Source organism: Maylandia zebra, linkage group LG1, assembly GCF_041146795.1.
Source record: "Maylandia zebra isolate NMK-2024a linkage group LG1, Mzebra_GT3a, whole genome shotgun sequence".
In the NCBI taxonomy this organism is placed as follows: Eukaryota; Metazoa; Chordata; class Actinopteri; order Cichliformes; family Cichlidae; genus Maylandia; species Maylandia zebra.
Window position 1 is genome coordinate 14,826,439 of NC_135167.1, and position 13,484 is coordinate 14,839,922.

General features: G+C 39.7%; 1 protein-coding gene across 3 annotated transcripts in view; it reads left to right on the forward strand.

The window, feature by feature from the left end:
- kif26ba (kinesin family member 26Ba) overlaps window positions 1-11,497 on the forward strand; it is a 101,045-nt gene extending 89,548 nt beyond the window's left edge. For all 3 annotated transcript variants that reach the window (XM_076881918.1, XM_076881926.1, XM_076881932.1), the window contains 3 exons: window positions 3,638-3,903; window positions 6,028-6,178; window positions 7,787-11,497. In XM_076881918.1, the coding sequence (XP_076738033.1) occupies window positions 3,638-3,903; window positions 6,028-6,178; window positions 7,787-7,935 (566 nt within the window). In that variant the 3' untranslated portion in view covers window positions 7,936-11,497. The remainder of the gene's footprint in view (window positions 1-3,637; window positions 3,904-6,027; window positions 6,179-7,786) is intronic.
- Window positions 11,498-13,484: the final 1,987 nt, after the last annotated feature.

Here is a 13,484-nt window from a genome sequence, read left to right on the forward strand (position 1 = left end):
GGGAAATGTGAAGAAAGCTGTGGCTACAGGAGGTGCTGGGTAAGGTAAGGTGACCCTGACCAGTCATCTGTGAAATGGTAAAAGGGAATCTGCTGGTGTAGGCTGTAATGAATATATATTCACCAGAACAGAACACAGAGAGCTTGCTAATGTGCCTGCCAAATTACTGTCTATTGGTTAAGCATGAGGATTGATATGTGCATAAAAAATCAGATTGAAGAGAGGCAGCTCCTTCCAGTGTGTGTCTAATTATTGATTCGAAAGGGAATTAGCCTTTCCATCCAAGTGTGCGGGAAGCAGTCTCACCTCCTGCCATGCAGCGTAAATTCCGGGTTTACTCTCATTTTGCTTTCACCACAACCGATTCTGTGGATCAAAGAGCCACGACAGTGCCACAAGATGACACAAAGGTGTGAAGGATTATTCTGTGTTTGTTGTGAATCAAGGTGAAGCCAGTAAGCGAGGAACGATTGATACAGTTGAGCCCCGGTGATAGAAAACTGATTATACTCTTAATAATAAAATGGCAGAAAGAGCATGTGTATAAAGGACCGAGGCAATATCCAGCTGAAATGTTAATTACATCTCCAGCTGAGTCTCTCTTTTTATCCTTGATTTTCATTAGGCTGGATTCATGTGCTTACCTCTCTCCTCATATTCCACGTATTCACCCCATCTCTCTGTCATTCATCCAGCTCGCTTCCCTCGCATCTTCCTCTCCCCGCAGACTCAATCTTTCTCTGTCCCGTTCTATGCTGCTTCCTAATGAAATACAAATGTCTCTGCTTGACCTTTATGCGCTGCTTCGAGACCAAAAGACAGCTGCAACCTTATTAAAATCAGCACTTCCTCTCCCCTCTCTCACACATACCTTATCACTGACTTTCTGGTGAATCTGATAACTCTCATTCCTGTTGACATGTCTGGAAATTTCCATGCAAAGCGCACGTGTGTTCAGTGTTGCGCAGTGGTTAGATTAGAGACTGACCCGCTGCTATTATCTATGAGCTCTACCTGCTTTTTTATTTATCTCACTTCACTTCTCCATTATCAATTTCACATTCTGTCTCGCGCGACAGTTTTCTTTTGTCCCCTCCTTTATGTCTCTCTCCAGTGAGTCTTTTATCTGTCTTCCTCCCCACTCCCACCGATCATGTCTGTGCAAAACAAGAAAGGTATGCCCACTGAGTGAACCGACACTTAAGGGGTTATTATTGCGTTCAAGGAAGAATCTGAAATTTGGAAAGATGTCTTTTTTCTTAGCAGAGAGATGTCAGATATATTGCAGTTCAATGTAAGACTAAAGCTTGTAGCTAAACTGCTGTACTATAAAATAGTTCCAGTAATGTCTCCCAGTTTTTTTTCTTCATTGCTACACAACAAATATGATTTAACAGAAATGTAAGAATGTGTCAAATATGAGTTGGGAGGTCGCCTTGTAATCGGAAGGTTGCCGGTTCGAGCCCCGGCTTGGACAGTCTCGGTCGTTGTGTCCTTGGGCAAGACACTTCACCCGTTGCCTACTGGTGGTGGTCAGAGGGCCCGGTGGCGCCAGTGTCAGGCAGCCTCGCCTCTGTCAGTGCGCCCCAGGGTGGCTGTGGCTACAATGTAGCTTGCCATCACCAGTGTGTGAATGTGTGTGTGAATGGGTGGATGACTGGATATGTAAAGCGCTTCGGGGTCCTTAGGGACTAGTAAAGCGCTATATAAATACAGGCCATTTACCATTTAGCTATGTCTGAAGACCCCGAGGGTGAATATTGGTCATTTCATTGCTGTAGTTTCACATTGTTAGTACAGGGTTGGGCCTGTCTTTGCCTTCAGAGCTTTTTAATTCTTCATGACGAAGAGTCAACAAGGTCCTGGAAACATTCCTCACAGATTTTAATTCATATTGACATGATATCGTCACAAATTAGCTTGAGATCTGGTGTACGTGAAGGGTGCTTGACTACACTAAATTCATTGTTGTGTTCAGGAAACGCATTAAAGATGATTTTAACTTTGTAGTGTGATATCCTGCTGGAATCAGCTATTAGAAGAAGTGTACAGTGTGATCATAAAGGGATAAACATGGTCAGCTACAATAGTCAGGTAGGCTGTGTCATTTAAGTTATACTAAATGGGTGCTGTCACTACCACCAGCAGCTTGAACCATTGATGCACCGCAGGAAGGATCTATGCTTTCATGTTGTTCACACCAAACTCTGACCCAGCAGCAGTTTTCTGATCTTCTATTGCCCGATTTCTGTGAGTCTGGGTGATTTACAGCCTCAGTTTTCCGTTCTTAGCTGACAGAAGTAGCACCCGGTGTGGTTTTCTGCCATCTGCTTCAGGATTTGACATGTGCATTTGGACATGCACTTCTGGATACATTGGTTATAACAACTGGTTATTTGAGTTACTGCGTTCTTATTAGCTCAAAGCAGTTCAGTTATTCTCTTCTCTGTGGGTTCTGGGTTTTTTTGACCATTATCTATAAACTCTAGAGATAGTTGTATGGGAAAACTCCAGTAGGACCATTAAAGGTTCTCAGTCATCCAGGTCATCGTAGTCTAAGAAGTTTGGAAAGAAAAAGGCGTCTGGATTTCTTTAAGTTGCTTGAAGACGTTTCACCTCTCATCCGAGAAGCTTCTTCAGTTCTAGGGTCAAATGGTGGAGAGTCCCAGATTTAAGCCCTGTGGGGGTATCCCACCAAGAGGGACAAATATCCATCATTGCATATGCCACATGTTCCTTTACTAAAATGATATGCTGCTTCCTAAATGTGAAGTTTTGTTTTCCTGCAAACTGCCCAATAACAATGCACCTTGTGTCCCTCTTGGGGGAATACTCCCACAGGGCTTAAATCTGGGACTCCCCACCATTTGACCTTAGAACTGAAGAAACTTCTCGGATGAGAGGTGAAACGTCTTCAAGCAACTTAAAGAAGTCCAGACTTTTTTTTTCCTTTCCCAGCTCCTTAGACTTAGGTAGGACCAGTACATCTGGCAGGATCTCACTGAGTCACTTCAGACCTCCTTTGTCCCCATTCTGATAGTTGGTTTGAACCTCATCACTTTTGGGTATTACTACACCCTAGAATTATTTTAGTGAATAATAAAGTTCAGCACTATAATATCAGTATTTGTTTTTCCCATTTTCATTTAGCTTAGTTTCATTTAGCATTTTTCTTCTGTTCATCCACACCCCACCTGTGGTGGCTCTGTGCCACACCACTAGGGACTGATGCACTGTTTGAGGATTATGGAGCTAAACTAATGGTGATCTTGAGAGTAAAACGCACTGCAAGCAAACTAAGCATATGAATGAGATAAAACAAGCAGAGTTGAAAAATTCTTTGGCACTTTGTATATTTAGGAAAAAACTGCATCAGATCGGCTCAGATCAGTTATTTTTTAAACATATTCAGCTTTTTTTGCACTCTATAACCTGGCACTTCAATGCTATATAAAATGCACCAAAAAGTAGAATGTATATAACTCCAAACATGCGATATTTCTTCAATTAGAATTAAAAGACACTTTTTATTCTGCCGTTCATATGAACAGTTTATCGTCTTAGCTCAAAACTTCACTATTCCTGTCATCAGTGTGTAACAGTCTTTCTGTAATCTTCTTTTTATTTGTTCTTTTAGGTCTCCAGCGTCGACGTCTGATCCCAGCACTAACCTTGGACTCCTCTTCATCATCGCCTTCTCACCGTTCCTCCAAACAAGCCATCACGTCCTCGTCTTCCTCCTCCTCCAGCCCTGGTGCATGCTGGGTCGACGGGCCACTTGGGCCACCTGCACCCTCAAACCTCCGGGCAGTGACCGCAACAACAGAAACCTTTGAGATCAAGGTGTACGAGATAGATGATGTTGAACGGCTGCAGAAAAGGAAGGACAAAGGAGGGAGCAAGGTGAGAGGGAGGAGGGAGGAAAGACACCTGAGCTGCACAGCTGTTGTAGGTCAAGTGGTGGAGCAGGTCAACAAATTGCAGGGTTGGAAATTTGATCCTTATCTCTTCCTGCCCGTATGTCAACACGTCCTTGAGCAAAAACCTAAATGGGTGATGGGCAAAAGGTAAAAAATTCAGGCATATATGTGTCATCACAGGGTGCGTTGTTATTGGGCAGTTTGCAGGAAAACAAAACTTCAAATTTAGGAAGCAGCATATCATTTTAGTAAAGGAACATGTGGCGTATGTAAAGATGGATATTGATAATATCACTCAGTGAGTTTGCATTAGAGCTAAACTGAAGCCTAGAGAATAATGTTAATGTCTGGTGCTATCTTGTCTCCTTGGAGCCAGGCGAGGCTCCAAATATTAGCAGGGTGGAGGAGGCGAGTGTAGCTAGAAGCTAACAGACGAGTTACATTTAAAGCAGTTTACTTAATGTGACAGTTTGTGCATTAAGATTTAAAACCATAAAGAAAATATATTTTCACTTTCTTGGATAGTGGAATCCCCTGAGGGTCTACTGGTATTACTTTCAAAGAACAGGACAAAATTACAGTGAACCCAAAACTGATTAAGACACGCTGATGAAAAGCAAAACCATCTATGGAAAAGTTCTGCATACACCACCAGCAAGTGAGGACAAAAGAAAATTAAACGTTATTACAACATATCATAATCTAAGCAAGATTTTATTGTTGTCAATGCCATTATCAGTTCTGCCTACAGATCTCATTGGTTGTCAGTTCCTCCTTTCCAGCATTAACGTAGCACTTTATTATGACTGACTCTGAATACAGGGTAGAATCAGAGTAGAAAAACAGGCTAAATCGGACTTGGTTCTGCTGAAACCTCAGTAATGAGATCAACCATGTCAGGAAGTGATTTATTATTCAGATGAACCAGACAATTTGGCACCAGTTCTCAACTAAAACAGGTTCTTGGATTCCAGCTTTACTTCCGGCTTGCCTCATCCAAACAGTATCTCTCATTCTCTCTCTAAAGCCTAAAAATAGCCACTAATACACTGATTAGGAAGAGTGAACTAATGACACCAGAGTGACTAGAACATTTAATTGAATTTGTAATGGAAGTTGATACTGGGAGTGTTTTTGGAGCCACCACTCAGCAATCCTCGGTTACGATGGTTGTTGCCACTTGATATTTGTACATGCGGTGTTCAGAGCTTCATTTCGACACATTTTAAAAATATCTAGTTCCCACCGGACTACAGTTATGTAGGAGGCTGACTAGGAAGCACGTGTAAAAGAGGGAGGAAGAAGAAAATAGCAAAAAACTTTTAGGATTTATTATGGTTGACTGAAGGGGAAGGATGAATGGATGTCTTTAGAAGAGTGAAGGAGAGCAGAAGTGCAAGATGGCTATTGCTCTTGATTCCAGTGACACTGATTTGATGAATAATGATGGTGAAGCACATTAAAAAAACAATAAGTGTTGGACACTGCTGCTAATGGAAACCCAGAAGAGGAAGCTGGTGGTTGGGCAATGGATGAAAAAGGATTTGTGTTGTTGTGACAGTGTGGAAAGAAACCAAAAGGTTTTAAAAAATACAACAGCAAGGATTTTCAGAACATGAATAGCTCAACATTAGCATTTAGTTCTGTGTGAACAGTGAACTTTTTAAATAAATCTACATATCTTGGCTTACTTAAAAAAATGATTCTAAATTCTGAGGACTTTGCAGAATAAAATTGTTAAACTTAGGAAATTGTTGTAAATGAATGCAGGTTTTGGGGGGGTTTCCACTGTTAAACCTTTATGTGATCAGAGGAGAGAGCACTGTGAGCACTGGAAAAGAGAAATGGAGAAAAAGCATGAAATATAGATTTTCCCTGCAGCAACCTTAAGAAAGCCACAATCGTGTTCCAGTGAAAGCTGCTCAGTGTCCGAAGGCGCTCAGCTGCAGCCACAGTGGGAGACGATGAGGTGCGAATGTATTTAACTGTGTGAATTTTAAGCGTGCTGCTGCTGAAGGAGACCCACCTGTGTTTCACAACACGCTCCTCTGAAAAAATAAAGCTAAATAAAATCCGTGTCTATCTGTCTGCCTTCTCTGTGTGTCAGGAGGTGGTGTATGTCAGTGCCAAGCTTCGTCTGTTGGAGCACCGCCAGCAGCGAATCAGTGAAGTCAGAGCCAAGTACCAGTGTCTCAAGAAAGAACTGGAACAAACCAAACAGTACTTGATGCTGGAGCCACACAAGTGGACCACTGAGTGTAAGTGTGGACCTCTGACACATCAGGGAATACAGGTCTGTGTGTGAGAGAGCAAAGGAGGTTAGAAACTGTTTAGGATTTTAGTGGAGGATTATTCTGAAATAAATAAGTCTATTATGTTTAAGTTATGATGCATATTTTTATATTTTATATGACTCATGTTAATTACTAATGCTGTGCTACATGACTGCTGGTTCATTCTTCAGACAAATACATTCTGTCATTTCATTATTAAAATATGAAGTGACTGGGCATTATAGATTTTACTTCAATAGACACAAATGCATTTGTGGGAAGGATTGTGTTGTTGCAGATTGATGCATCTGATGGGGCAAACTTTCACGATACGAAATAATGTTTTGCTTTGTTGTGTTTATTTGTAAGGGTGTGGCTTAATTGCCCTCAATTGCACTGTAAGGACATTTTCTTACTACTGTACAATTTAGTAAATCAGAATCATCTAAACAGGCTTTTGCATACAATCAGCATGCTGCCATGCCCTAATCTTCTTTTTAAGAAAACACATTTAATAATAATAATAATTATCAATAAGTAGTAGTGATTTAATACAGCTGTGTTTAAATTCGCTAAGATAGCTAGCTGTCATTTCTTTGAATAAATGGTCAGAGGCACTTTTTGTACATTTTTTGCAAAGTACAAACAAACTCGGGTATGAAAAAATGGATAAATCTCTGATTTATGTGTGAATTGTGATGTGAATCCTAATCGTAACAGTTCTTGGATAATAATGCAGATTTTACATAAGTAGCAATAGGCTACATCAGACTTAATTATTCAGTTATGTACCTATTGGGCTGTATATGAAATAAAAGTGCAACCAACATAATGAATCATGCAACCATAAAAGAAGGGCTGGAGTTCCTATTGATCCTCTGAGATCTTATTCTACGCTGTCCCACAGATGGGGGAGGGTGGTCTTGAAGATTCTCTCAGCTAACAGACCACCTGCTTGGTGCAACTAACCATCCAGGTGTTGATATTCCCACTCAAGATGCAGGTGTAGAAGTTCCTGTGCACCCTGAGTGGGAGTTTAAAGTCTCTTAGGTACCTGAGATGCTATAGGTGCTGATGGGCTTTCTTCACCAGGGATTTCATGTGTCAGGACCATGACAGGTCCTTTGTGATGTAAACACTACCGTGTTTAAAGTTATCTACCCTCTTCACATGGGCCCCAAATATGCAGAGAGGGCCAAATTTCCTCTGCTACTCTCTCGTAAAGTCCATTATGAGGTCCTTGGACTTGCAGGGATTTAGCTGGAAGTTTTTCTCTTTACATTATTCGATAATCTGAGACCAGCAGGCAATGCCATCACTGTTTGATATCAAGCCCATTACAGCTATGATGTTGGAGTCTGAGGTGCTCACAACAGTGACCGGTGTAGAGAGAGTGATGATTAACTCATCGGCCGCCTTCTTTTTTCTTAAATCATAATTGTTATAAATTATTATTATGACATTTATCATTATTCCATTTTAACAATAACATGTAAAATATAACCAGTGGCACCTTTTTAATTATTAAACCCACATTCAACAGCACTTTATCAAGGAATGATGTATTTTCTCCACCTTTCTATTTGTGTCCAGTTGAGCTGCAGCAGGCCTATGAAGTGGACTCATTGGAGTATTTGGAGGCTCTGGAAACAGTGACAGACAAACTGGAGACCAGAGTCAACTTCTGCAAAGCCCATCTTATGATGATCACCTGCTTTGATGTGTCCTCAAGGCATCAGTAGACAGATGGAGGCGGAGAAGTGGCCTCGACGATGTCAATGTCTAGACCATTCCCCTGACTAATCAAACACATTTAGAAAATCTTTAACTGCAGCTCGACAGTTGGAAGGATGAACACAGGAATAGACCGACCGCATGATCCTGCATATTATTCCAGCGTCTTGTCCAGATGTGAGTAAGCAGAAGGCCAGGTGGCCGGAAAAATCAAAAGAAGATTTACGGAGAAAAATTAACAGAAAAACAGACAAGATTTGTAGATTTGTTTGCTGGGGCTTGGAAACAACCTCAGAAACTATCTAATGGACGGGCTACTTTCAATCAGAGAAAATATGGCTGCCCAAATAGTGTATGAGAGTCTAAAAAGACATGTCAAACCAAGTAACCAGAGAACAAAATAATTGGACCGCAGTGACACGCAGTGAGTCAAACTTTGAAAGAATGTACCGAGAGCAAAAAAAAAGGCTATAGCTGAACAAAAACTGCCATTTTTTAAGAAGGAGAAAGCTGAAGTTGAAGTGCAAGAGAAGAATAATTTCACATCTAACACATTTTGGAAGAACATTTTTTACATGGTTAAAAGCCTTTGGCTGTAAATACGGAGTGCTGACTACAGAGTGGCCTGGTATTGTTGTGCAGCGACTAAAAGAGACTAACCGAGAGAGAATGACAAGAGGACGAAGGAAACGATTTAGAAGTGCCTTGTGAACATTTCAACAATACCAAGACCAAGTCTCCTTCTCTCTAAATTTGTGTACAAGTAAGTATGGTGCTAGTATAGAAACATCCAGAAAAGATCAGTGTCCTTGGAAGCAGTTTTCATTTTCTTTTCTAAATGTGATGTTTTACTGTGGGTCAGTGTTTCACTATATGATAAACAAACTAATAATGTGTGTTTCAATGTATGGTCTTTGGTACATTGATTAGAGATCAGAGAAACAACGTTAAAGTGGACCTGTTATGCTCTTTATTTTTACTCTCGGACTCCACAGGAGCCGCTTTGCATGAGCAACAGATCAAAATAATCCTTATTTATTTTATACTGGGCCTCAGTGAAGTGCTCTCAGTTGATCCTCTGTGAAACACCATTTTAGTTCTTCGTACTTATTCCCAACAGGAAAAGCATAATAGGTCCCCTTTAAAGGAAAACTACAGATTAACTTAATTAAACTTGGAAGGACCAAAAACCTAAAGTTAAAAGCATTAAACATTTTTCCCGGACACAAAGTTATGTGTGTTTAAACAAAAACACTGAATCTGGTATCCTGTGGTGTCGTTTTTACTTTGGCTTTACTCACAAACGGAGCACATGTGACTCTTGGCCCTCCGGGGCATTCATACACGATGTTTCCCTCGATAGAAATTTTTAATGTTCACAAAGCTATGAAATGTCAGAAGGTAGTAGAGGTGAAAACACTTCTCTCTGATCTGGTGTTAAATACAACCAACGACTGACTCCCTGCCTGACTCACAGGCAGTCTGTCTGTTATTCGTATCTGTGTTGTTCTGCTCTATTCTAAAAGAAACTGAATGATTTGTCATTGTGTGTGTTTTATAATAAGGTATCCTTTTTTTATTTGAGTGCAATGGGACCATGTAGAGACTATGTACGATAGTAGCATTGAGCAGGATAATCGAAATCTGAAGACATATTTATAGATAAATTGTGAGGGACACGCAGGTGCGTCAATATACTGTGTTTAACATTTAATTATAATGAAACAAGGTAGTAGATTTAATCAATATTTTGGGACTACAGCTATAGGGTGTTTAAACACTTTTAATATCCCCTATATTGTAAAGGACAATTAAATTATATAAAAAAAATTAAAGGAACCTAATTAAAAAGGGAGGAGACGAGCTTAAGACATAGATCTCTGCCTGGTTCCACTTTTTGGATGGATAGCAACTCCTAAGATTTGTTAGTATTATTATCTATGGTGCTTGAGATACTTATGATCTAAATGTTTGTACAAATATAAATATACGAAAGAGTCCATTTCCCCCTGAAACACAAAACAACGCCTTTCAAATGCTTCTTCTACATCACTGTCATCGTGTCTGTTGTTGTCGAGCAGAGAGCATTATGGGAGAGCGACATGAGAGCAGTGGAAATGATGTCACCGTATTGGTGTAATTTGTCAAAAGCGTTGTAGTGCTGATTTTTTCCTCCACTAAGAGCAAAAAACCAGAACGTGCTGTCGCTGAAACAGAAAATACAGTTAATTCAGTGAAGTTTTTATCTTCACGTGGATCTGAATCAGCTAATGATTTCATGTAGTGCATACTGGCGGGGATAGCCAAGAGATAATCTAGTGAGAAATTACCCCTGAGAGCAAGACGCTTTTGACAAACTTGAGAGGCTTTTTTTGTTTTTTAAGAGCATCTCTGATCATTTCCTGTTTTTATCCCCGTGTTCATTGTGCAAGTCATGAATGAAAGTTTATTTATTTGAGTTGCTACTTAATGTTCTTATTTACGTACACCTCATGATCTTACAAAGTTACTATGCATTGATGAAAAAGAAAAATAACTGTACATACTTTGCTGAGCCCATGTCATATATAAATATATATACTGTGCACATAGCATATATGCCATCATTTTTATTTTAGATATTTTTTTTGTTGTTGGTTTCATTTGCTCCTGTTGTTCCTCTTGAGGATTTCAATGGGTTTGGTTCCCCAAACATTCACATGCAGAACAGGGATGCTAGTTGATTACATGCAAATCAGAAGCCTTCCAGTATGAAGGCAGCTGTGTTGCTTTAAGAGAAACGTCTGTGTCTTATGAACTGCAGCCCTGTGTAATTAGCAGCGAGTGTTTTGGGAAATCTAACCTCTAAATGAGCTAATGGCTTGTATTGAACTATCCTTTTTAAGATGCTATGTGGGAGGTTTCTTCCTTGATATGTTACTGCCAAATCTAATGGGATATCCCTTTATTATTGTAGTAATAATCAAAAATTGCTAGAAACTATTACAGCTAAAAGAATAGCGGGGTGTTTTAAATCAAGTTATTCACAGATTTCCATCTGCAAAGTCACTCTGCACAACATAAGCATCACATGATCTATGGAATAAACTGACAAATATGCTGTGCTGGTGCATATTTTGTAGACACATTTAAGAATTATAATGTGCTATCTGTAAATCTCATACAAGGCATCTTAGGGAGCATTGTGTGTTAAAGTCCGGGTCAGACCACATTTACCAAAAACAGATGTTATCATTAGCATTAGGAGTCAACTTCTGCTTTGCTCAGTTGTAAGACACAGGGTCAGTTGTTTGAAGATCTCTGGATAACTAAAAATAAAAAAATCACTTTTCTGTTCCAGTCTCTTGATAAAAATGCCAGTTGTGAGACATATTCATGCTAAATACCCTCAGTAATTCTATTTAAAACAACACATTATCAGTGTAAATGTGGAACAAATGGTGCACAGGAGTCTCGCTGTGCTCATATTGTCCACTGCAGATTTACCGTTTTTGTGAAATCTGGTCTGACATATGGTAAAGACGGAAGAAAAAGATGGAGGGATGTAAATAAAGGAATGTATTAAAAGAGTTTCACACCTGATGCTTCATTCTTTGCACACAGAATAGACGAAGTAGTGTGCAGATGTCCAGAAGGCGTGCTGTTTCACTTCTGATGAACTAAAAATCTTTTGCATTACGACTCAAACTCATCAGAAATTTAAATGATGTAACATGGAACACGTAACATTGTACGTTATTGCATTGGGCTGTTAGATTTACATAAACAAGGGACTGGGACAACTCAAAAATATCATTTAGTTTCCAGAGCATGTGTAAATGTGGACCTTGAGTACCCTGTAGGCAGCTTTTCTGTGACATACAGTAATGCCCTGTTGAGCCTGCTTTGATCATCAGTGCACGGCAGGGAACAGGAAGGAGGAGAAGGCAGGAATGGGAGCGAGGAGAAATAATAAATTAGAGACGAGAGAAGAATAAAGGTAGCAAAGGGGGAAATGCAAGAAGAAAGGAAGACAAGTGAGAAAGAAGACGAGTACAGGACTGCTTTTTATCCAAGAAGAGAGGAGTGACAAGAAGAAGCACCAAAACTGTACAAGAGAAATAAAGTAGGTGAAATTATTCAATATAAGATTACACTGTACTGTATTTTAAAAGTGTAGCAAAAGAAGGATCCTTTAGGTGATTTGTAACTAATACTATGAGATAACTGCAGAAGAGCTCAACTCAATACTACAACTCTTGTAGCTGCAACATAAGCCCACCGTGCTTGACAGCTGATAAGAGTGCGTTGAATTATGTCCATCAGCATGTCCACTTTGGTCTCATCTAAGCACATTGTTGTAGAAGTGGTTTGTTAATTAATTATAATCTTACAAAAACTGGCCATGTTTTTTTTGTTGTTTTTAGAGAGAAGAACCTTTCTTGTGGCAAACCTTCCAAACAAGTGACACCTGTTCAGTCTTTAATTTTACTATCGTGAACTTAACATGCTAACTGAGGCCTGTCGACTCTGAGCTGTAGCTCTTAGGTTTTTGTGGAGTGTACACACAGCCTAAGAAATTGGGAACCAATGAATGCAAGAATAGTGACTCTAGCATAGCTAAAAATCCTCAAAAAGCAAGTGTGCAACTTTTAGTCAACATGCAGAGAACAGGTTTAAGTGTTTTCAGGTGACTGCAGTAATGGTAGTTACTATTAAGCTTCACAGTCCTTTGATTTAAGTCTGCTCTTAAATCAAAGGACTGAAAAAGCCACAGCGTTCTCATCCTCACAGCCTCAAATACTGTATTTTGGCAAAGCTGCTAGCATCGCCAAATTACATGTGACTACTAACTTGTCACATGTGGACACTTAAAGGACCTCTTGGTCTTTCATTTAAACACACTGGGTAAGCATCATTTTGCTGCAAGGTTAATGCTTGGTTTTTTTGCTTTTAATTACCTAAATATAATCAAGTACTGAAGCAAAAGTGAGTAAAAGCAAACATCAGTGAGCCAAAACCAAATAAGACACAAATCCCACAGTTCTGGTAGGAAAACTTCTGACTTTTGTATCTTTAAGAAAAGGTAAATTATGGAGAGGAGAGTTATTAAGATGGAGCGAGAGGAAATGAATAATATTAGCAGATAGCGAGTAAGGTGACAGTAAAGGTGAGGTAGTGCAGGGGGAGGAACAGTGACATAGAGTGTCTCTGAAAATGAGAATGAAAATGTGAAAATTAAAAAATGGGGCTGAGTAAATGGTAGAGGGGGGAATGAATTGAGGTGGTGAAAGAAAGAAAAAAACATTTGGTGTTCTTTATTTCTGTGTGGTCAGGTTGCCTGCAGAGACGTGCAGTGAAAGAGAAAGAGAGACTCCGGCAAATAGAGAATTTCATTTGAAAGCCTTTGGAGAGAGAGAGATATAAATGGGGAAGAGAGACAGTGAGTGACAGAGAGGGAGAGACAGGAGGTTATAGCTAAGAAACACTAAATCTCATTTGATGGATGTTATATGGGAAAAGTGAGCGAGTGAAGGACTGAAAGCAACAAAACCAATGAAGTGAGTAATGTAGGTAG